The 21,076-nt window shown below is 44.2% G+C and overlaps 2 protein-coding genes across 5 annotated transcripts in view; one reads left to right on the plus strand and one right to left on the minus strand.

The window, feature by feature from the left end:
* Nucleotides 1–21,076, minus strand: part of lrp1ab (low density lipoprotein receptor-related protein 1Ab) — an 83,143-nt gene that overhangs the window by 13,847 nt on the left and 48,220 nt on the right. For 2 of the 4 annotated variants that reach the window (XM_069526236.1, XM_069526238.1), the window contains exons 24-60: nucleotides 20,803–21,000; nucleotides 19,446–19,650; nucleotides 19,169–19,333; nucleotides 18,649–18,893; nucleotides 17,586–17,717; nucleotides 16,442–16,669; nucleotides 16,109–16,283; nucleotides 15,754–15,848; nucleotides 15,464–15,613; nucleotides 15,150–15,290; nucleotides 14,908–15,033; nucleotides 14,686–14,817; nucleotides 14,431–14,565; nucleotides 14,217–14,346; nucleotides 13,973–14,099; nucleotides 13,385–13,536; nucleotides 13,106–13,230; nucleotides 12,462–12,836; nucleotides 8,368–8,557; nucleotides 7,985–8,189; nucleotides 7,695–7,887; nucleotides 6,609–6,734; nucleotides 6,369–6,497; nucleotides 6,050–6,169; nucleotides 5,565–5,678; nucleotides 5,057–5,206; nucleotides 4,843–4,965; nucleotides 4,573–4,689; nucleotides 4,345–4,473; nucleotides 4,128–4,256; nucleotides 3,378–3,518; nucleotides 3,040–3,227; nucleotides 1,818–2,001; nucleotides 1,636–1,721; nucleotides 1,347–1,466; nucleotides 1,010–1,197; nucleotides 696–901 (exon numbers count right to left, since the gene is read on the minus strand). In XM_069526236.1, coding sequence (XP_069382337.1) covers nucleotides 696–901; nucleotides 1,010–1,197; nucleotides 1,347–1,466; nucleotides 1,636–1,721; nucleotides 1,818–2,001; nucleotides 3,040–3,227; nucleotides 3,378–3,518; nucleotides 4,128–4,256; nucleotides 4,345–4,473; nucleotides 4,573–4,689; nucleotides 4,843–4,965; nucleotides 5,057–5,206; nucleotides 5,565–5,678; nucleotides 6,050–6,169; nucleotides 6,369–6,497; nucleotides 6,609–6,734; nucleotides 7,695–7,887; nucleotides 7,985–8,189; nucleotides 8,368–8,557; nucleotides 12,462–12,836; nucleotides 13,106–13,230; nucleotides 13,385–13,536; nucleotides 13,973–14,099; nucleotides 14,217–14,346; nucleotides 14,431–14,565; nucleotides 14,686–14,817; nucleotides 14,908–15,033; nucleotides 15,150–15,290; nucleotides 15,464–15,613; nucleotides 15,754–15,848; nucleotides 16,109–16,283; nucleotides 16,442–16,669; nucleotides 17,586–17,717; nucleotides 18,649–18,893; nucleotides 19,169–19,333; nucleotides 19,446–19,650; nucleotides 20,803–21,000 — 5,874 coding nt within the window. Of the gene's footprint in view, nucleotides 1–695; nucleotides 902–1,009; nucleotides 1,198–1,346; nucleotides 1,467–1,635; nucleotides 1,722–1,817; nucleotides 2,002–3,039; nucleotides 3,228–3,377; nucleotides 3,519–4,127; nucleotides 4,257–4,344; nucleotides 4,474–4,572; nucleotides 4,690–4,842; nucleotides 4,966–5,056; nucleotides 5,207–5,564; nucleotides 5,679–6,049; nucleotides 6,170–6,368; nucleotides 6,498–6,608; nucleotides 6,735–7,694; nucleotides 7,888–7,984; nucleotides 8,190–8,367; nucleotides 8,558–12,461; nucleotides 12,837–13,105; nucleotides 13,231–13,384; nucleotides 13,537–13,972; nucleotides 14,100–14,216; nucleotides 14,347–14,430; nucleotides 14,566–14,685; nucleotides 14,818–14,907; nucleotides 15,037–15,149; nucleotides 15,291–15,463; nucleotides 15,614–15,753; nucleotides 15,849–16,108; nucleotides 16,284–16,441; nucleotides 16,670–17,585; nucleotides 17,718–18,648; nucleotides 18,894–19,168; nucleotides 19,334–19,445; nucleotides 19,651–20,802; nucleotides 21,001–21,076 lie in introns of all 4 variants that reach the window. The other 2 variants (XM_069526237.1, XM_069526235.1) reach the window with 1 other exon arrangement.
* Nucleotides 10,396–11,707, plus strand: LOC109635119 (galanin receptor type 1). The gene has a single exon (XM_020096056.2). The coding sequence runs from the start codon at nucleotides 10,536–10,538 to the stop codon at nucleotides 11,571–11,573; it is 1,038 nt and encodes a 345-aa protein (XP_019951615.1). The 5' UTR covers nucleotides 10,396–10,535; the 3' UTR covers nucleotides 11,574–11,707.

Raw genomic sequence — 21,076 nt, forward strand, 5'->3', positions numbered from 1 at the left:
ATTTTCTATAATGAGAGGCCTTTGTTATTTCATATAAACAGTAGTTTTTCCTCCAACATGCCTCCATCTGCACTGGATTTCTCATCGAGCTGAATGATAAAATTGCTCCAAACAATCAACACAATGATTGTATACAATCCCATACACCCACATTTTTACATTATGTACTTTGTCCGGCCAAGGAATGATGGGATGCCATAGCTGTTTATGCGTTGAGCAGAGCTTAGCCAATGTGAGAAATTGCCATGCAGACGCCCGCTGAGCTCCAGAATTCCTCTGCGCACCCGGCTGCCTGACAATATCAACTATTGTCGCGAGTTTGCTGAACAACTGGGAGCTATGCAGACGTCATACATGCTGGAGGCCTCAGTGATGAGGACAATCTCCCCTATTCAGTGTCTCTGTCCCATGGGCCTTTGCTGCAGGACTCAGAGAGACAAACAAATCTGAGCAGCCTACTTATGCTCAGTGGCTCCCAAATAAGTGAGTATGTATTTATTTGGAAACTAACTTAATTCGGTTAACTTCCTTGTTCCACTATAGTGTGAGTTTACAAAGTTGGTTATGTTTTTTTACATATCATATATTTCTACACACCTATACATATACCTGGAGTCTCACACTATCAACTAGGAGTCAGGAAGTGTACCCCATCATGCTCTGAGTGTGTAGTATCAATAACACTGTAAAGTTACCTGTGTGTCTATTGGAGCCATCTAGACTGGCAAACTCAATGTAGTCCTCCCTGGCATCAGCCCAGTATAAACGGTCATTGATGAAATCCAGGGTCAGTCCGTTGGGCCAAGTGATTTTATCCTCTATGATCACGCTTCTGTTGGTGCCGTCCATCCCAATTCTCCCAATGTGAGGGTTGTCTCCCCAGTCAGACCAGTACAGGTACCTAAAGATCGAGCGTTCAAATTTTAATGACTCTTTCCTGACATATCTTAGAGGTAACAAGTTAAAATAATACAAATAAATGAGCCTGGTTTGAGATGAACTATCTCACCCATAGCGTACGTCCAAAGCGACAGCACGAGGTTCCCTGAGGCCATTGTTGACCAACACGGTTCGATAGGCCCCGTTGAGTTTAGACACCTCGATGGTGTCCCGACCTTTGTCGCACCAGTACAGGTTTCCGCCGACCCAGTCCACTGCCAAACCATCTGGGTTACTCAGGGAGGTTCGGTGTAATACCTGCCAAGTCAGTTAGTCACAGGGTTGGACAGGAATACTTTCACAAAAGTAAATACTTTGGTTAAAACATGTGTCTGCTGTAACTTTTTACTGTGGTCTTCAGAAACAATATAGCTCACATTAAAAATGCATTCCATTTCCTCACTCACCTCCATGTTGCTACCGTTCATATGCATGCGTCGGATCATGCTACCCTGAGTGGTCACATCTGTCCAGTAGATCATCTGCTCTGCATAGTGGAAGTCCAGTGCCACTGCATTATTCAGACCCTGAAACACAAGTAGGTTTAAAATAAGCAAGTGTATAGAGGGATGAGTGTTACAGTCAGCTAGGCACTTTTACTTAACAATGTTTTGGTTTCTTTGTTTGTACTTTTACATAAGTAAAATGTTTGAGTACTTCCTCCACCACTGGAACCAGAAAAGATGAGACGCTCACCTGTTTGATCAGAGTGTAGTTGGACCCATCCAGGTTGAGTTTCCTCAGGTAGTAGCGGTTAGCAAAGATCAGATAGGGCTCCTCCTCTGCACATAAATACCAAACAGAAAACAAAGGCTCCAGGTTTGAACTGGCTACAGGCTAAAACTGCAAAACGTATAACATGCACGTGAATGTCTTACCTGATGTGGACTTGCAGATGGTGGGGTCGTTGGGGCTGAGTTCAAAGCCGTCCACGCAGAGACAGTGGAAGCTGCCGTGTGTGTTGATGCAGCGCTGAGAACAAGGGTAAGTGGTTGTGCACTCATCTATATCCACACAAGTCTTCCCATCTCGCTTCAGCTGGAAACCAGGATGACAGCGGCACTGAAGAGACGAGAGAACAGAAGACACGTCAAAATCTCTCTTGCACTTTTCACCTTTACTCTGGACCAATTACAAAGGCCTACCACTGTTTTTCAAAAAGATCAATCTGACAGACATGTGTTTTCTCATACCAAAAGCCTAATTTAGTTTTGTGGTACTTATATCTCAACTTTTAAATAGTCCCATAACATTTTCAGTTGAAGCTCAGTCCACAGCCTCAACACCACAGACATGAGGGTTCACACAGAGTTCAAGCTGTTCCAGGACGGGCCTCCAACTTTCAAGAAGCCAAAACATGTTTTTGTCTTACATAACCAGTGAGCGCTTCCAAATTTTTCTATTTTCTATTTTTTTTCATTCACTCACCAATAATAGCAGACACCCCATTGTCTGTGCCTGTTGGAGGTATAATTTCTTGGCCAATCAAAACAAGTGACGTCAAAGTTATTTGATTCGCTCTAAGCTGTTTTCAGACATCATGAAATGTCCACACAGTTGGCTCCAGACTTTCTCCTGACGTCAAAACAGGAAAGTCTCTGGAGCGTTCAGGTGAGGGGTGGCACAGCATGCAGGGGGAAGGATGTAAAGCAGAAATTATGCCGCGGAAATCACATGGTTTTTTTTACAGCACATTTAGCATCAGCTTTTGAATCTCCTTTTCTTTATAAGATGGCATCTTCGTCTGCATCCTCTACGTATATGGCACATCTTTTTCTTCCTGTGATATTTATGTTCTTTGTGTTTTTCTCAAATTTGCATGTGTTGTCTCATAGAACCGTCATCAACACACCCACTCACTTGCTGTGAATTCTCAAGATTATCTCCTGCGTTATTTTCGCATTCACTTCCTCGGACATTATGCACAGTTTTTAAATCGGGAGCTGGCAGGAATAACTCCAGTGATTGTTCTTAGGAACAGACTCAGACATTTGCACAAACAGAGTTCTGTCTGAAAGCAGCTGTAGTTTCACATCAGCAGACATTCGTTAAAAAAAATAGAAAGATAAAAACCCTACAACAACCAATTAGAGGGCTTACCTTGTAGCCGATCTTGAGGTCATCACAGAGCTGCGAGCAGCCACTCATCTTACTGTTGAGACACTCGTTGATGAAGCAGTTGAGTTCATCAGAGCCATCGCCACAATCATCATTGCGGTCACACAGCAGAGTCTCGTTCAAGCACTTGCCATTATGGCACATGAAGGCTGAATCATTACACGTCCTCTCTGAAATCACAGTAGAGTGGCTCGTTAACATTTGTGTCTTTTTCAAACAGGGTGCAGCCACAGCTTTTCAAGACATCACTCGTATCACGACATGCTTCATTATTTCGGTAGAGAAATCAACGTTGTATAAATGGTCATTATGAGGTCTACCTGAGTCAGTGCAGCGAGGGTTCTTGGGAGCTTCATCAGAGCGATCCTGACAGTCAAACTCTCCATCACACTCCCATTTCTTCTGGTTGAGGCAGCGACCGTTGGCACAGCGGAACTCATTTGGGCCACAGGTTGGATATTCTACAACAGGACAAGAGCGTTAACCTTTACAGAAGATCATCAGCGCTTTTAGCATGACTCATTATCTGTGAGTCACTGGGACCTTCCTGGTTAAATAAAGAATAAATCAAAAATAAACTAGAAATACTACATTGCTGTTGTATGCTTCTGCCAGCTAGTGCAGTTTCAGTCTCCATTTTGTCCCCCACTCATATGAGCTCACCGTGACCCCTGAGCCTTTGACTCTTCGAGTCTAAGTGACAACTGGTCAAAATGTGAAGAAACCACCTAAAGGCAGACTTGAGATATCATGTTCAAGAGGCCAAAAGATGTTTTGTGAGACCAACGTGACTTTGACCTTTGACTTGTGGCCACAAAGCTCTAATGAGTTCATCTTTGAGTCCAAGTGAATGTTTATACCAAGTTTGGAGAAATTCTTCAGCTGTTGCGTCACAGTGTCTTTGACCTTTGACCACGAAAGTCAAATCAGTTTATCCTTGACTCAAACTGAATATTTGCACAAAATTTGAAGAAATTCCCACAAAGAGTTATTAAGATATCGATCACATTCTCTCACAAACTCTCTCTTTTCTTTCACCTCCATCTCACACAAAAATCACAGGCACTCACCACATTCTGGGGATTCATCTGAACCATCGGAGCAGTCGATGTCGTGATCGCACACAAAGTGTTTGGGGATACACTGTCTGTTCTGGCACATGAACTCATTCTCGGCATCACACGTGTTGTTGGTGTACGCTGGAGGAAGAACACATACACACTGGTAAATGGACATGGAAGGTTTCTGCATATTTTTCATGGTTTTATTTGAAAGTGTCCCACTCACTGCAGCCAGCCTTGACGCTCTCATCTGCTCCGTCAGGACAGTCTTTGTCTCCATCACACTTCCAGCGCTGTGACACACACATGTGGGAACCAGGACACTGGAAAGCCTCGGGACTGCAGGTCTTAGATTCTGTGACAAAGTTATAGGAAAGTTCACATAAAGCCAAATGCCCTGAACAGGCTTGGGCGTATTTCTTACATCGGTGAGTGTGAGTAATATGTCACTTACTGCATTTCTGGTCCTCATCAGAACCATCGCCGCAGTCATCAGAGCCATCACACACCCAGTGACTGGAAATACAGCGATGGTTTCCACATTCAAACTGGGTGGATGTGCAAAACTTGTCTGCAAAGGAAAGAAGAGAGAGAGCTCAGCATTTTAGAGAAATTATTTTAATTCACTCCGACCATAGCTCATGTTTTCCATGTGCGGCAGGAAGTCTAAAGAAAAACACTGGTTATTCTGGTATGCTTTGTGTTATTGAGGATGACTACTGACCACAGTGAGTCTCATCAGCTCCGTTCTCACAGTCGTTCTCCTTATCGCAGGTCCAGCTCATGGGAATGCAGCGACCGCTGGGGCAGGCAAAGAAGTTGACTGGGCATTTAGGCTTCCTTTTATCTGCAGGACAACAGACAAAAAACATCATGTAAGGTCGATGAAAATGTTGAGAACAGTTGAAATCTCTCAGAGGGGGAAAAAAGCACGAAACCTGGGCAGTTTTTCTCATCAGAAGAGTCTCCACAGTCGTTGTTGCCGTCACAGACCCACGAGGGCAGATAACACAGAGTGGTTTTCTCACAGCTCTGGAAGGACACGCCTTTCACTCCCAAGCGGAAGAAACGGGAACAATCTGTGGCCTCTGAGAAAAAAGGACACGGATATTTAAGAACCACTGATTTATTATGTTTTCATAGGTTTGTCAGCAAGTCTACGCAGAAACTACTGAAGTGATTACAACAATGTTTGGTGGAAATATGTGGTGGGTCTGGGGAGAACCCATTAAATTTTGTTGCAGATCTGGATCAGAGGGCGGATCCAGGATTTTTTTTATGTGTCTGCAATTTGGTGCAGGTCCAAATAAAAAAATTGGATCAAGTGAATTCGAATGCGGTTCTATTAGGGTACAGTTGGGCCTTGATGGAGGTTTGCTCTCTGGTTTGTCATTCTAATTTGGTAGATAAGGAACTTTTGAAAGTGAATTATGGCAGATAACTTACGGCAATTCATTTCATCACTTGCATCTTCACAGTTGACCACCTGGTCACAGCGGCTGAAGTTGGAGATGCAGCTTCCGTCTTTGCACTGGAACTCTCCGACTTTGCACAGGGTCACTGCAAGAAGCACAGCGGTTTTTAAAATTCACAAATTCGATATAAAATGTATAATTATTGCACTCTATAGCTCCTCTCACGCAGAACAGATGCAGTTAAGGTGACATTTAAATGTGCAGATCACGCAATTTATTGAGCATAACACTGCTGTGTTAAAATGAAAGTGCAATAATCTGACATCATGTAATCTTTCAATAGGAATCTGATTATGGTTTATTATTATTATTATCAATAATACATTCTATTTAGAAAGCTATTTTAACAAAGCTCAAAGAAACTACACATCGGTTTCTCTTTGTGCTCCTCTTCAAAGTTTGGTTCATGATTTTTTTTAGTTAGTTGAACCAATAAAATGGACAGAAATGACTTACTGTTACAGGGGAGTTCATCTGAATGGTCACCACAGTCATCGGTGCCGTCACACCAGAAATGATGACCGATACAACGACCATTTATGCAGCGTCTGTAGCCTTTCTTACACATACGATTGGCTGTGGAGGAAGAGCAGTTCATTAGAGATCACTGAAATGCAGAGTCATTTTTTTAAACACGACCTAATCCACCAATTCATCAATGAAACTGATAATCAGTTCTGTATATATTGATTGAAACTGATTACCTGTTCTCCCGCTCATTCTAAATTGGTTTGAACATGATAATCAGCTAAGAATGCTCCATGAGGAAACTCACCACAATACGACTGTTTCTCATCAGACTTGTCTTTGCAGTGGGTCATGCCGTCGCAGGTCAGGCTGTAGTTGATACAGTCACCGTTTCCACACTCGAAGTCATCCACACTTCCACATGATATATTCAGAGCTGGTGAGGGAGACACATCTGATTTAAAATGGCAACCAATCTTATGATCAAGAGGAAAATCAGTTCACTTTGACCCTGAAATAGTGACGGAGGACTGTCTGTTTGACTTACACGAGCAGGTGTTGTCTTCCAGAAGCTGTCGATCTCCACGGCAACTACAGTTGACCCGTCCGTCAGATGTGGGCAGACACAGGTCTTGGCAGCCTCCGTTATTTGTTCGGCAAGGAGAAAACTCACCTGAAAGATGCATAATGTGATGTGTCAAAGAATGATTTCTCTTATCATGACAAAAAAGCCCAACATCAGATAATGTGATGACATGAAGTCACTAAACTGAGTCATTAAAACAGAAAATTGTGCAATAACACGTATATAAACATATGTTTACTGAATTCACCATCTCAGTTTAGTGTTAGCATGTCAACATTTTCAAATCAACACACAGTACAGCTGAGGCTTCTGATTATGCATGTGTCCATTAAGAAAAGACATAAAGGTAAAATCTACATTGTTTCATGACAATGCACTAGTAATCACCAATGTGTCATCCTGACGGGGACAGAAATATCAGATATCAATTCAGATATCAATACATCCAATGTTTGTTATTGACGGTTTGACTGATATCTGACTTACTCCAATAAAAAACTGCCAATATGAGCATTTCACAGACATACTGGTATCTGCATTATTTATTTTCTTAATTCAAATTCTACATGTTTGTTGGTTTGTTTGTAACCCAGATTAAACAAAAACTACTGGATGGATTACCATGAAACTTGCAGTATTCTGGGGTCATATCCAGGAAGTTTTATAACTTTCTTTAACACTGTGAGATAGCGTTTTTCAATATATTTTTTTTACTGATTTTCCAAATTTTCTTTTTAATTAATGGATAAATAAAAAAAGCCACATTTAAGCGACTGATTTCTATAAGAGTGAAATGAGGTGCAGCTTGATGGAATTTAATGGGACTGTTGGCAAAGGGTTACACTGCACTGAGTGACATTCTAGTATTTAAAGTTTTTTGTCAGACTGCAAACTGTAAAATATCAAGCTTCAGTTTCATTTTTCTGTGATAAGGTTTGATGACTACACCATAAAATCCATTAAAAATAACTTTGTTGAGGTATTTCAATCAGTGGATTGTCAAACTAACTGACAGAACAATGTGGTCATTCAATCAACAATACTCACAGCTGTTGGAGTCATTAGCCACAGCGACGATGCCCATTGGCTGTTGAGGGATGTCGGCACGCAACACCTTCATGTCTCCTCCAGTGTACTTGTCCGCTCTGAGCACAGCCCTCCTCACCCAGTCAGTCCAGAAGATGTAGTCCCCGTACACAGCCAAGCCAAATGGGTGGACGGGCTCATTCTTCAACAAGACCTGAAAGAGGAAATGACAGGCATCATTTCACCGAACGTCTCAATGCTTCTTTTTTACAGCCACAAGAAGAAGAAAAACGAGAAAGATTATGTCTCACATAACGGCTGCTTCCATCATATTCACAGCGTTCAATCTTGTCCAAGGTGGCGTCAGAGAAGTAGAGTTTCTCAGCACGGTGATCTATGGCCAGGCCGTTGGGAGTCTTAATGTCGCTGCCGATGATCACTAGCACATTGGCTCCATTCAGAGACGCCCTCATGATGCTGGGAGCCTGCTCGTTCCAGTTAGTCCAGAACATGAGACTGTAGCGGGAGACAAACACAGGACCAGCATTAGGTGGAAGCTCCCAAAACGTCTGGGTATAAAAGTTACGGTTTTGTGAAGTAAAATAAATCTTCTGTTTAAAAGGAAAACAGAAAGAAATACGACTGGATCTGGGCCCCGAGAGAAGAACACCAAGTTTCAATATCAATGACTCACTCCTGACACTCGTCCAGCACAAAGGCTCTGGGGTGGTCTTCCCCAGACATAGTGACCACAGTGTTGCGGTTATAGGCCACAGAGCGGCTCTGAGCCACAGTGTGGCGAGTGATGGTGGAGGTTGTGTAACTGGTCCAGTACAATGTATCCCAACCGCGGTGGTACGCCAGGCCCTCGACTGACCCGACATCTGCGGAACAGAGAAGAAGAAGTTGGTAAATATTATGGACCCTTTTACGAGAGTTTTTCCACCTCTGGCTCTTTAGGGTTGAAAAGAACAAAGTTTATATTTCAGTATAAAATAATATCACCTCTCAGGGGTGTTGGTAGCAGCTTTAATGAGGACCTTAAGTGAGAACTTAACAAATCATTAATCACTGTCACGGTTGTAACAAGTTGCCCGTGTTAGTGAGACTTCATTAAAGAGGCAGCGAAAATGCTTTTTTCCTCATCATCCCTCATCATTTCATGAAAGGTGAAACACTTTAAAAAAAGGTTAAACGAAGAAGCGAGTAAAATGGCAGCGGTACCTAACTCATTTGAGTGTTTACCAAGCCTGCTGTTCCTGGAAAGACTTAGAGTTTGTATCATCCTGTCATTTTATAGCCGACTGCCTGCACATGCAAACACGGCTCCCTGCGGACGCTCGCATTCACGGTGAAAACTGCAAATAGAACAGCTTGAGTCACTTTAGGGACAGAGGGCGCGGTGAGGAAGTCAGCCGTGAACGGCAGAGATAAAGCGACTGTGCTGGATATCCGTTGTCCATTTTTGCCCTGCGACCCCCTGCACTCACAGCACACATCGAAGCAGTACATTATTCATATCTGTGCTGCCTACATGACACACGACATCATTGAAAAGGACGCCCTACTGTACTGCAGTCTTCTGGCTCGCAAGGTGTGTGCATCCATCTGTTTTCCATCACACTAGCAACCACATTTATGAGCACTTACCCCCACCAATAAAAACCTGAACACTCCCAACTGTTTGCTTTTGGCTGAAAGTCAATAATTGCCCTTTAATAGATGTTTCAAATTAATAACAAAGGGCCATAATCAACTTTAGTGCAGGACAATTTTAATGCCGAATACGCTGGAAACCAACCTCACTAACCTCAACTAAGAGAAGTTTAAGAATAAACACAGAGTGATGGGAACAAGGTTTTTTTTATGCATCAGGCTGCAGGAGACAGATATGAAAAAAAGATGAGCACGTGCAGTTAATAACTCAGATTAAAACTCGTTCCTAGTCTGAACAGGAATAAATTAAGTTTGTTCAACGCAGTTTTATGTAATGAGATTCAACGCGGCCTCCCCCTCCCCTCGCCGAGATCAGCTCAGCCCCTGGTTACTGTGCAAACAATGGGGACAACCTGAAGGGAAGAACATTTCCACTCAGAGATAGCAGCCTCTCTGACAATCGCAGGAGTCGCACTGAAATCCACCTGAGAATTACTTCATTTTTGATCACTACTTATACCCATGTTTTTTTTCTTCGATGACTGAATGCAGCTAAGTCACCGAGGAGCTTTCTAAATGGACAACGTGCCTCCTGCTGCGGTGGCCGCTCACTGTAGCATTGACTGGTTTTCAAAGTGGAACGTCCGTCAGCGGCTACTGGGATGAATTCGTCCACCGTTGCCTGGTTTCAAGAAATCAATACAGCATCTCTCTGACTTTGACTGGAGCGGCTCCTCCTTGGATTACAAAGAAGATGCTGATGCAGCTCAGGGAAAGCCTGTGTGCTCTTTAAGGTCATGTTAAAAAAGAAAAACTGGATGACAGCGCAGTTTCTATCTGAGACTGCTTTCTGATTTCAGAAGAAGGACATTGCCATATTATTATCACCTGATGTTAATTCCTTCAAATAGCAACACAACAATGTGAGATTTATCTCTTTGCACCTGAAAATGAATTTCCACCACTTAATAATGAAATGTTTATCTTTCAAAGTTCAATTTACTCTGACTCTAAATGTCAATGAGGTTGTCAACTCACCAGTGCGATCTACACCGCTTATCTAACTGCTATTATAGTGAGAGTACTGATTGTCTCAATGGAGTATGGTGATGCCTTTGTTGAACGGAATCCCACTTTGTGAAAACGCTGCTCTGATGCTTCACATTACCAGGCCGTTACATTAATCGGACTCTTGTGTGTGGATGCATGGAGACTTTGGGGCAGCAGGTAAACACCAGCAACCTTGGCCAAATCACCCGGGCAGACGAGGCTTTGGTTAAAGCCGTGGTGCCCATCTTAGACGGGCTGATCCTGGTGACTGGCCTTGTGGGCCAAACCCTCGTCATCATCATCCTCACAGGCAGGCGGAGGAAAGAAAGTCAACCCCCGCATGGCACAGACACCCTCCTGCTTGCCCTGAGCGCTGCCGACCTGCTGCTGCTGCTCTGCCTGCCCTTCCACACCTCCGCCATAACCCTGGGTTTCTGGCCGTTTGGCAGCTTCCTGTGCAAAGCCATCAGCTTCCTGGGCGTGGCCTGCTCCTCCGCCTCAGTCTTCACCCTGGCAGCTTTGGCTGTGACGCGCTACCTCATCGTGGTACACTCTGCCTGCGCGTACCGTTTGCGAATGCACAGACGCATAAAGCTGACAGTGGCCCTGCTCTGGGTCCCTGCCTCGACCCTGGCGGCGCCGCAGTTCGCCTTCCGCACTGTTACCGTGTCCAGTGGCGTTTACTGTTTCGCCTTTCTGTCTGATTTCAGCCAGCTAGTTTACAGCATCGCTCTATTCCTGTTTGGCTTTGCCCTACCTCTAGGCATTATTGTGTTGATGTACGCCAAGATCTACTGTTTTCTTCGACATGCGCGGCTGCTGGGGAACGCTCTCCAGCTTGAACGCTACCAGAGTCAGGTCACTCACACCTCAGCTCTCCTGGTGCTGGTCTTCACTCTGCTGTGGCTGCCCTCCTACGCCCTCATGTTCTCCTTCATCGGCGGAACAATAACAGACTCGCCAGGCTACAATATCGTTGCCATCCTGGCCAGACTGCTGGCATCCTCAGTAGCCGTGGTGAACCCTGTGCTGTATGGATTTATGTCTCAGAAGTTCAGGCGAGATTTACTGGAGCTGGGGAGAGAGCGCTGGGCCTGGTGCAAAAGCTGCCTGATTGGTTGTCCTCAGGTCCTGAGCAGAGACATGGTACAGCCCTTTGAGCTGGACACCACATCAGACAGAGGACAGAGCTGAGTGTTTGACCAGGAGGGAAATCAGTGCTACCTCACTACTTATTATTATTATAATTTTTTTTTTTATCATTTTATCAAATACTAGCACTACACAGATATATGTGCAAAGTATAAAGAAATATTCAAGGTGACGTGTGGCCAAACAACCTCCATAGATCACTTTGTTAGTATTTGGTCATCAGAATGAAGCAAAACAGCGACACGATATGATCATATGATCACGTTATAATTCTAATAAAAGTTGATGTGTACTCATTTTCAGTCTGATGAAAAAAAACTCATGTGGAGAAACTAATTTCAAAATTGATCAATACTCTGATCACAAGCAACATCAATAAACACATGTATCTAACTTGTTTTCCTGTCTTTCCAATAAAAGAATATTGCTTTTCCAACAACAGCTTTGGGCCAGAGCTTTGAAATGCCATGTTTCTCAGGATGGAGTTAAACAAGCTACTCTTGAATCGTTTAAAAAGAGTCATTTAGACGACACTTCAGTGTTGAAACAAGCAAAAAGCACATTGAGTGTGTGTGTGTGTGCATTTTCTTCAAGCGGCAGCACAAAGTGATGTCAGTCTCTCTGGTTGAGAAGCTGCAGCTTTGTGTGTGTGTGTGTGTGTGTGTGTGCGTGTGTGTGTGTGTGTGCGTGTTGTACAGGGGATGCTTCTGGGTGTTTGTGTTGACAGAATGTGTGATGACAGCTGTTTTCAGTGTCGAGGGATGAGGGACAACATTCAGTTATTAAGGGTGCTGATAACAGAAAGATCTGGAATGTGTTTTCAGACAGAGCGGTGGGAAATATTTACGTGGAGTCATGACTGATGTTTAAAAGTATTCTTTGAATTTCCTGATGTACAAAATAGATAGCAACTGATAACGCCACACTTACTGTCCACCACAATCTTGCGGTCTGTGCCATCATCGTTGATCTGCTGGATGTTGCCGAAGTGGATGTCGCTGAAGAAGATGCGGTTGGACCCCTTCCCTCCGCCGCCGTGATAGTCGAAGCTGAGGGCGATGACGTTCTTCATGTGATCGGGGTCCTCGAATGGCTTGATTGGCGCGTTGAGGTTCGTCTCATCGGAAAGGTGGATGCTCTTCAGAATGGTACGCTCCGAGTACAGCAGGTATCCGTCATAGTCGCGGCAGCTGCGGTTGTCCTCTGCCAGCATGCCGTGAGCACAGGCGCAGGTGCGCTCCGCGTTGCCACGATACAGACACAGCTGCTCACAGCCGCCATTGTTGTCTTTGCAGACATTGGTGCCTGGGGAGAGCGCGACACGTTTATGAGGTGTGTTGTTAAACAAATAATGAGTTTTGTTAAACGCAGCATTTCAGCGATTCCTGGGGGGTTTTCATTAAGTTAGGTGGTAAAACTTTATCATTGTGCGTGTGAGGAGTTGTTTTGTCTACACACGAGAACATGCATGGCAGCTCACTCTTCTTGAAAACTAATTTTTAGGGACTTTTTTAGTGAAATTCTAAGATGTTCATGTTAAGTTTAGGTGTGTGTATGGTTGTGTGTTTTTCTACCTTGCTGTCTGGCTCTGTTGAAAACCTTGATGTCTTTCAGCTGCACACCAATACCAGTCCTGAGCTGCACTGCATCTGTAGCATTGTCTTTGCTGCCTCTCTTAATGGAGCCATTGGCATGAGTCCTAAACAAAAGACAACAAATCTGTGGGTTAATAAACATCACGTTACAATATGAAATTGTTCCCATGATTCAAACGCTATCACACATAAGACAGTATGGATAGATCATTTAGAAAGATGGTTTAGGAAACAAACTTATTCATCCACTGGACTGACCGATCGCTCCAATAAATGTATTCCTCAAAAACAGACACAGCAAACATGTCCATGTTGTTGTTGGCCAGCACAAGCTCCCTGTTATCTCCAGTCTCCAGGTTAATGCGCTCGATCTTGTCTGTCCTGGCATCGCACCAGTACAGAAAACCCTCCTGCAGAAACAGAGCAGACATGAAGCAGTGCTGATTATTTAAGTCATATTGTCAAGTATAGATTTAGTGGTATCATGCTACGAGGATATATTTAATTTAAATGTACCCTTATTACAGCACTTGAAGTTAACAACTAATTTTTTTCAATGTTGGGGAATTTTTAATATACGTTGTAATAGAAGTTTTATAAAAACTAGGCTGCGCTAATGACTTTTAAATATGATGCAACATGTAGCTTGCAAATACAGTACTAGGAAAGATTAGAAAGAATTTCATTAAAAACTTTTCTGATCCATGTGATAATAAACTATAATTTAATAACTCGAGATTCATAAAATAAATAATTGAATCCAAACAAAACAAAGTCGAGTCTCAAAAAACACATATTTGTACAAACTACACATTTCGGCAGCATTTTATCAGCTGAAGTCCGCACCTCATAGTCGATGGAGATTCCATTTGGCCAACTGATGCTCGCATTGACCATGACCAACCTCTGGGTGCCGTCCAACCGAGAGCGCTCGATCCGAGGGTACTGACCCCACTCAGTCCAGAACAGATACCTGCACACAGGGACACACCACAGATGATTTGAAGGTGCAGTTCAGTGAGAAAAAACAACTGAACTCCAAGTACGTTCCACACTATTACAGAGTTAAACTGTCGGCAGGAAGTCTTACCCTTTCACTGGGTGGACAGTGATGGCTCTGGGTTTGTCCAGGCCCTGGGAAATGACCACATAGCGGAAAGAGCCATTCAGCCTGGCCACCTCAATCACGTCAAAGCCCTGGTCAGTCCAGTAAATGTTTCCTACAAAAGTACAGGGACATAAATCAGCTATGTTGTCCTCGAGCAAATATGAAATATTATAGATGTTACAGAATATGTCTAAACCTGCTATCCAGTCAACGGTGATGCCCTCCACCCTGCCAATGCCATTGGTGACCACATCCTCTCTCCACGTCTGATCTCTCTTCGCCCTGCTGATGGTGCTCAGGCCCATGTCCACCCAGTAGATGGTGTCATTCTCTGAAAAGGAAAAGGCAATTTGTGTCACTCTATAAATACTCGATTCACTGGGATAATGACAGCTTTAAAATGTCACTTAGAGCGGCTGTGTAGTCACTAATGTCCCTCAGCATCACTCACCGGCATGGAAGTCGATGCCGACAGCCAGAGAGGTGCCAGACACTGGCACCAAGGCGTCAGATTTGTCGGCGGGGTCCAGTGGAATTCCTCTGATTCCCTCATGAACAGAGTAAAGAAGGAACGAGCCCATTCCTGCTCAGAGAAAGCACATTCACTTTTTGTTCTGAGGACACATTGCATTCCTGCTGTATGTGTGAATGTAGCTGTGACGCAGCGACTCACCCTCGCAAGACTGCTGTCCCGTCTTGAGGCTGTAGCCTGCGGTGCACATGCACGCCCTGGTTGTTGGTGAGGTGGGGAGGCACAACTGGGAGCAGTCACCGTTGTTGTTACTGCAAAGGTTGATACCTGCTGCAGGAAAGAAAGATCAGTGAGAAACAAACACACAATTCAGAGAAATGGCTCTGAAAGGGAAAAAGACAAAAGCACCAGCAGTGATCATATTTTCAAATGATATTTCTTACCTTTCTGTACATCCTCATCATAAATCCTCATGTGCATCATAGGAGAAGTGTTGTTTCGCAAAACCTTCCAGTTTCCTCCATCGCTCTTGTCACAGGTTCCGATCTGGTCGGTTCCTTGATCGGCCCACCACAGCTTGTCTCCTAAAGTGAGGGGAATTGATTCACATCTTTATTCCCTTATCATGGGCTAATGATTCTGAGATATGGGTCTGTCCAGAATATTAATAATAACAATATGATCTATCTCATAAAATATACTCACAGAAACCAAAGAGGATAAATTAATAAAAGTTATTATCTGTTTTTTATCTTACCCATGATAGCCAGTGCAGTAGCCTTTGTAAGTTTGCCTTTTACACCCTCCAGGATCTCTGGGTTAGATCCATCCATCTGACACCGGTTAATGGTGCTGTTCCCTGAGCTGATCCAGTACAGCTGCTCTTTTTCAAAGTCAATAGAGAGGCCTGTGTGGAGAGAAAATTATACTTAAACAACTCTTACACTGATCAGCTGGATCTATGCTTTCACCCTGTAGAGTTGTATAGAAATTCAGTATTATTCTGCAATCAGTTTCTTGCAGGACGGAGGGAAAACATATGCTCACCTACTGGTCCCTTCTGATCAGTGAAAAGTGTGGTGCGGTTGCTACCATCCATGTTGGCCATGCTGATGTTGTCACCATCGGTCCAGTAAAGCTTCCTGAGGATATGAATAATATTAGATGCAGAGAGGTGGTGAAGACTCTAATCTGACAAAGGTCTCATTACAGCAAAAGGAGCATTGAATGTGGAAAAGAAAATCAATCAATGAATCAATGAAGAAAAAGAATTAAGAGATGTAGAAGCAGATGAAGAAAACTGTCAGTAGACATAGAGAATTGCTTGTTACTGGAAGAAATGGCCACCAGAAAGATTTCACATAATCTCATACAGGCCTAACAAACTGGAAATAATGTTTACCCCAGTATAGGGTGCAGCACCAGACAATGGGGCTTGTCTAATCCCTGGATCACAGCGTTCTTGAAAGACCCATCCAGTCTGGCCACATTGATCTGCTTCTTATTGGCATCATAACTGGTCCAGAAAAGGTTCCTGGACACCCAGTCCACAGCCAGCCCATGAGCGTTAGGAAGGTCTGAGGAGTGTCAGGACCATGGAGGGAAAAGGTTAGAGCTTCCAGGGCATGAAGTGTGTTATCAAAAACATATCATTTTGAATAATTACTTCAAAAAGAGAAATAGAAAGAATTAAATAAAAACAGGATGCCACAGATATTCCTCAGATTGTTCTTACCAGCAGACACCACAGTCTCCACCCCTGTGCCATTGATGAAAGCTCTCTTGATTGTCTGCGTTCGAACGTCTGACCAGTAGATGCGATGCTCCACGGCGTCATAGTCGACCGCAGTCACGTTGTCTATGTCCGGCACAGTGAAGGAGATGATGTAGTTGTAGTAAGGATTGTCGATGTCCACACCTCGGATCTCAATCTGACGAGCATAAAGAAGGAACTTGCGAGACTCTGGAAAAGAAAAGGAAACGCAGAGGATGAAAGATTTTATCACTTCTGTTGCTTTTTTAGAGATGATTTCTGTGGTATCTACAAAATGAACAAAATGTTGAAGTCTAATATCATCAACAAAGATTTAACATAAGATTTTGTAAAAAGGCTGCATAGAAAACCCCTATTTCACGTTCTAATTTGCCCCATTACACTGTTATGAGCACACTGTGATTAAAGCTTTAGTTAAGTTTATGTGTTTTCTTACTCAACTGCCAACACATTAAAGACAGCCAGCCGGATCCCAGGAGACAGATGCTCAAGAGGGTCAAAATAACCAGTAACATGTGGTGTTGTTTACCCTCTGAGAGACAGGAGGTGGAGATAACAGGTAACTCCCCCTCAATCAAGAATGTCTCCAGATGAAACTCAGTTGAAGTAGTGATAAAAAAAATCTGTTAAATCAGCTGAGACTTACTGAAAACTCCCTATCCTTCCATCTACACTGCTGAGGACTGTTCTGCTGAATGCAAAACATTTAGACAGACACTCAACATCAGAGCGTATGCACACATGCACGTCAAGTCCCACAACTCCCCCTCAAAAACATCAGGAAATCCCACGGCACTAAATGAAGACTTCAGCACATCACTTGTTACAGTCTTTCATATGAAGTGAAATTAGAATGAAAGTGTGGCACAAACAGGGGAAATCCAATCAGTCACGAGAGATGACGGCTCGTGGTGTCACACTCGGCGCAGAGTGGACTGCTGAAGTCTTGACAGCTGTGAGAAAAGATCCCTGCAAACAAAGAGCTGTTCCCTTGCTCCTTGATGATGTGGATTATATGTTCCAGCATTGTGTGGGCATTCTCTGTAAGAGTGGTTTTACGGCAAGAGGGTAAGAAGTCTGCAGGTGTGTGCTTGTGTATTCTTACCTTTGCAGGTTCGCTTGTCAGGCTGCAGCTTCATGAGGTGAGGGCAGGCACAGGAGAAGGTCTGGTTGAAGTTGATGAGACAGAGGTGGGAGCACGGGCCTTTACCGTCACTGGTGGCACATGGGTTGGGAGCTAAAAGAGAGACAGAAAAGGTGAGTAAGATGAATAAGATGTGTACACCTGCAGAGGGGGTCTCTCAATTTAGGGGTTGCATCTTCCAGAAGCTGCAGATTGCACCCTCCAAATGAGGTGGTCCCTGAATTGGGATACAGCTGTAGCATGTGAAAGACACAGAGAGAGGGAAGTTATTTCCCAGTTTTTTGTCCTTATGCATTGGATACGATCTCCTCAAAACTGTCGAAAAAAGCACCAAAGTAACATACATTGTAGTAACTAATAGTTTTAATTTGAGATGCAGTTTCCAGAGTATCACAGTCAAAAGTTATTTCCTCATTTTTTAGAGTGTAATGGACCCAAAGGGAAAGCGAGGGTGCAAAACCTGTCAACGTCACTTGTTGCCTCATCACTGTTATGGACACTGGTTGCAGCTGTCAATCAAGCATTCTGTGAGAAGCCTCCAATTTCAGGACCCAGTGCCTCTCTGCTGCCCACACACCCCTGGGATCCCCACAGGCCATTGGCTACTAAACATCAAGGTGACAGCTCAATGTGACGGAACACTGCAGAACAGTTCCAACAAGTCTTACTGCCATTTTGTCAATCATTGTAAGTCTGTGAGATCAACACATGACATTTAAGTCACAGGGGGAGGGTTTTTATTCCCCACCCAGATGGTGGGAAATACCAAACAGTGAGGTGACTTTTTGTTCAGCGAGGCAGCGGGAGGTGTCCAGATTGCTCCTGGTGTGAGGAGACAACGCGTCTCACAGCTCTGGAAAGGTCAGCTGTCTACAGAGAATAGGAGCTAAGAAACAACATGGTCAGCAATGAACTGCGAGCTTGTCACCACTAGCCTCTGAGTTAAAGTCCAAATTAGTCGGCTGTGCTGACAAGCAGGGGAGTGAATCTTCTTCAGAGCATTTGACTCTGCTGTGCAACGTACCTTGGGGTTGTCTGGACGGGTGATAGACCTGCAAGTCAAAGGGCTGCGTGTTGGTGCGCTGGACAACAGTGACGTTGTGTCCTGTCCATTTGTTGGCTTTGGCCAAAGTGTTAGTCCTCCAGTCAGTCCAGTAGACCTCGCCTCCGTACATGGTCACCGCGAATGGGTGGGACAGATATTCGTGACCTCGCAGCACTTCAATCAGCCCAGAACCGTCGTACTTGGCAGAGTAGATGGCGTCAGACCTGGATGGGAGTTAAAAGCAGAGGTGTTCACTCTACATAACAGGGGTAACATGTGCATCAGCTTAAGTATGTGCATGTTGTTCGTGTGACCACATGTGTCTGTTAGTGTGTTGGTAGTGTTACATAAGCATAGCACCTCTGCATGTTTATTAAAACAATTACATAATGACAAGAAATGGGGAAAAAAACAGCGAGTGAGTGATGCAATCAGTGAGTGGGTGGATGCAGCGCGATGAGAGCACTCTGCATATGCAGAGACGAGAAGCAAGTGGTACCTGGCATCAATCCAGACTATGCGTCTTTCCATGTAGTCCACAGTGAGTCCGTTGGGCCAGCCGCCACTGCCTGTTTCCTTGTGGATGGTTCTTCTACCTTCACCGCTCATAGATGCTGCCTCAATCCTGGGCAGACTGGCATCCCAGTCAGTCCAGAACAGAATACTGCAGACATATGGTAAAAATCATCAATTCAAGGGATTATTACAGTACAGAGATTTTAATATATACATACTGTCGGCTACATGCCACTTTGAAATTAGCATAATACTCTTACCCATCACGAGGGTCTAGGGCAATAGCCCGGGGATGCTCCACCTCCCCAGCCAGCAGGGTGGTTCTCATGGTCCCGTCCAGTTTGGCCACCTCAATCTGATCCAGATTGCTCTCCACCCAGTAGATGTTTCCTGCGATCCAGTCCACAGCCAGGCCCTCTGGAGTAGCCAGTCCGTACTGGATCACCACCTCAAAGCTGGTCAGAGCTGAACCAAACACAACGCAGAGAAAATTGGATTTTGTTTTATTTCATAGCATTTTGGTCTTTTAAGTAGAAAAAAAAGCTGCTGTAATTCCCCTCATTTAGTTTAATAGCTTGGCTCATGTAACACTCTCCAGGTTGAGCAGATCTCAAGCCAGCACATATGGTTCAGAGTAAAAAAACAACAAATTACTACAACACTGAACTGTTTAGAATTCTTTTCTCCTATGGAATCTGTCAGTGAACGACATGCACTGCTGCCACGCCTGTCAGCGTGACTTCACTGCCCCACTTCTAAGAAAGACCTCTCTCTTTTTATTATTTCCCAGAAATCACTGGCTCTCATGTAAACCAAAATGTGTGATCATCTCTGGTTCAGGGCGATCAGACAAGTTTTTCACAAGTCCTTCCAGTAGTAATTAGAGGCAGAGGGATAGCTCTACTTCCATTGTCTTAAAGGAATGCTGGAGTTAGACTGGCTTCCTGTGAGGATGTGTGGGTTTGGGGCATCTTTATTAAGCAGTTGGCACTAACCGGTGAATGCCAATAACTTTGGAGATGCTGAATTTGCTTCGATAACAAGCAGCAGGAGCTGATGCATGAGTTATTCACAATGTCTCCGCTCAGAAGCCCTGTTGGAGGGCTGGGAACGGGAACTAGAATGTGTTGTGCCTCCTACGCTGCATCAGTGTTCTGGCTGCAGTCACGCACAGCAAGAACTGAGATAAATGGGAAGAGACAAAGCCTTCCGTGTGCCCCCTAAGTGCTGTGCAGGGAACACAACCTTGATTGGCAAGGAGACCTGGGGTTTTGGAGCAGGAAAGGGCCAACAATGACCTGGGAGATTTATTCAGGGTCACGAACCGCCGCTGCTGACCACAGACTCTTTCTGGCTCAGAGAAATTACAGAGTGTACTCGCTCAGTCGAAGTTAATTTCCCAGAAATGCACAGTTAATAGCACAAACATGATTTGCTATCTCATAAAGAACAATCCCCTCGACTGTTTTTATTTCATTCTCAAAGGGAAGACACTGAAAAATTATCTCATTACAATGTAAATTACACCGTTCTGAGTGGCCGTTCATTCCACTTCCCCATTGATCTTTCACCGTAGCCTAAAATTACAGAGAGCTGCAGCTGGGTTGGATGCCTCACCTCCATTGTCAGACAGTTTCCCACGGTAGATCTTGTCCTCCACCACATCAGTCCAGTACAGGGTGCTCTGGTTCAGGTGAAAGTCCAGGGCGATGGTGTTCCTCAGGCCTGGCACCAGCACACTGAACTCCCCCTTGTGAAGCTCAATCCGTCTGATCTCGTGGCGGTTGGAGAAGATGATGAAGGGCTTGAACGTATCTGAAGGCAGAGAGGTAAAACCCAGAGGAGTGAAAGAGCCGCAACAAAGTGAATCTCTTCCCCGAGTCCAGATTTT

This window comes from Paralichthys olivaceus, chromosome 6 (genome assembly GCF_024713975.1).
Source record: "Paralichthys olivaceus isolate ysfri-2021 chromosome 6, ASM2471397v2, whole genome shotgun sequence".
In the NCBI taxonomy this organism is placed as follows: domain Eukaryota; kingdom Metazoa; phylum Chordata; class Actinopteri; order Pleuronectiformes; family Paralichthyidae; genus Paralichthys; species Paralichthys olivaceus.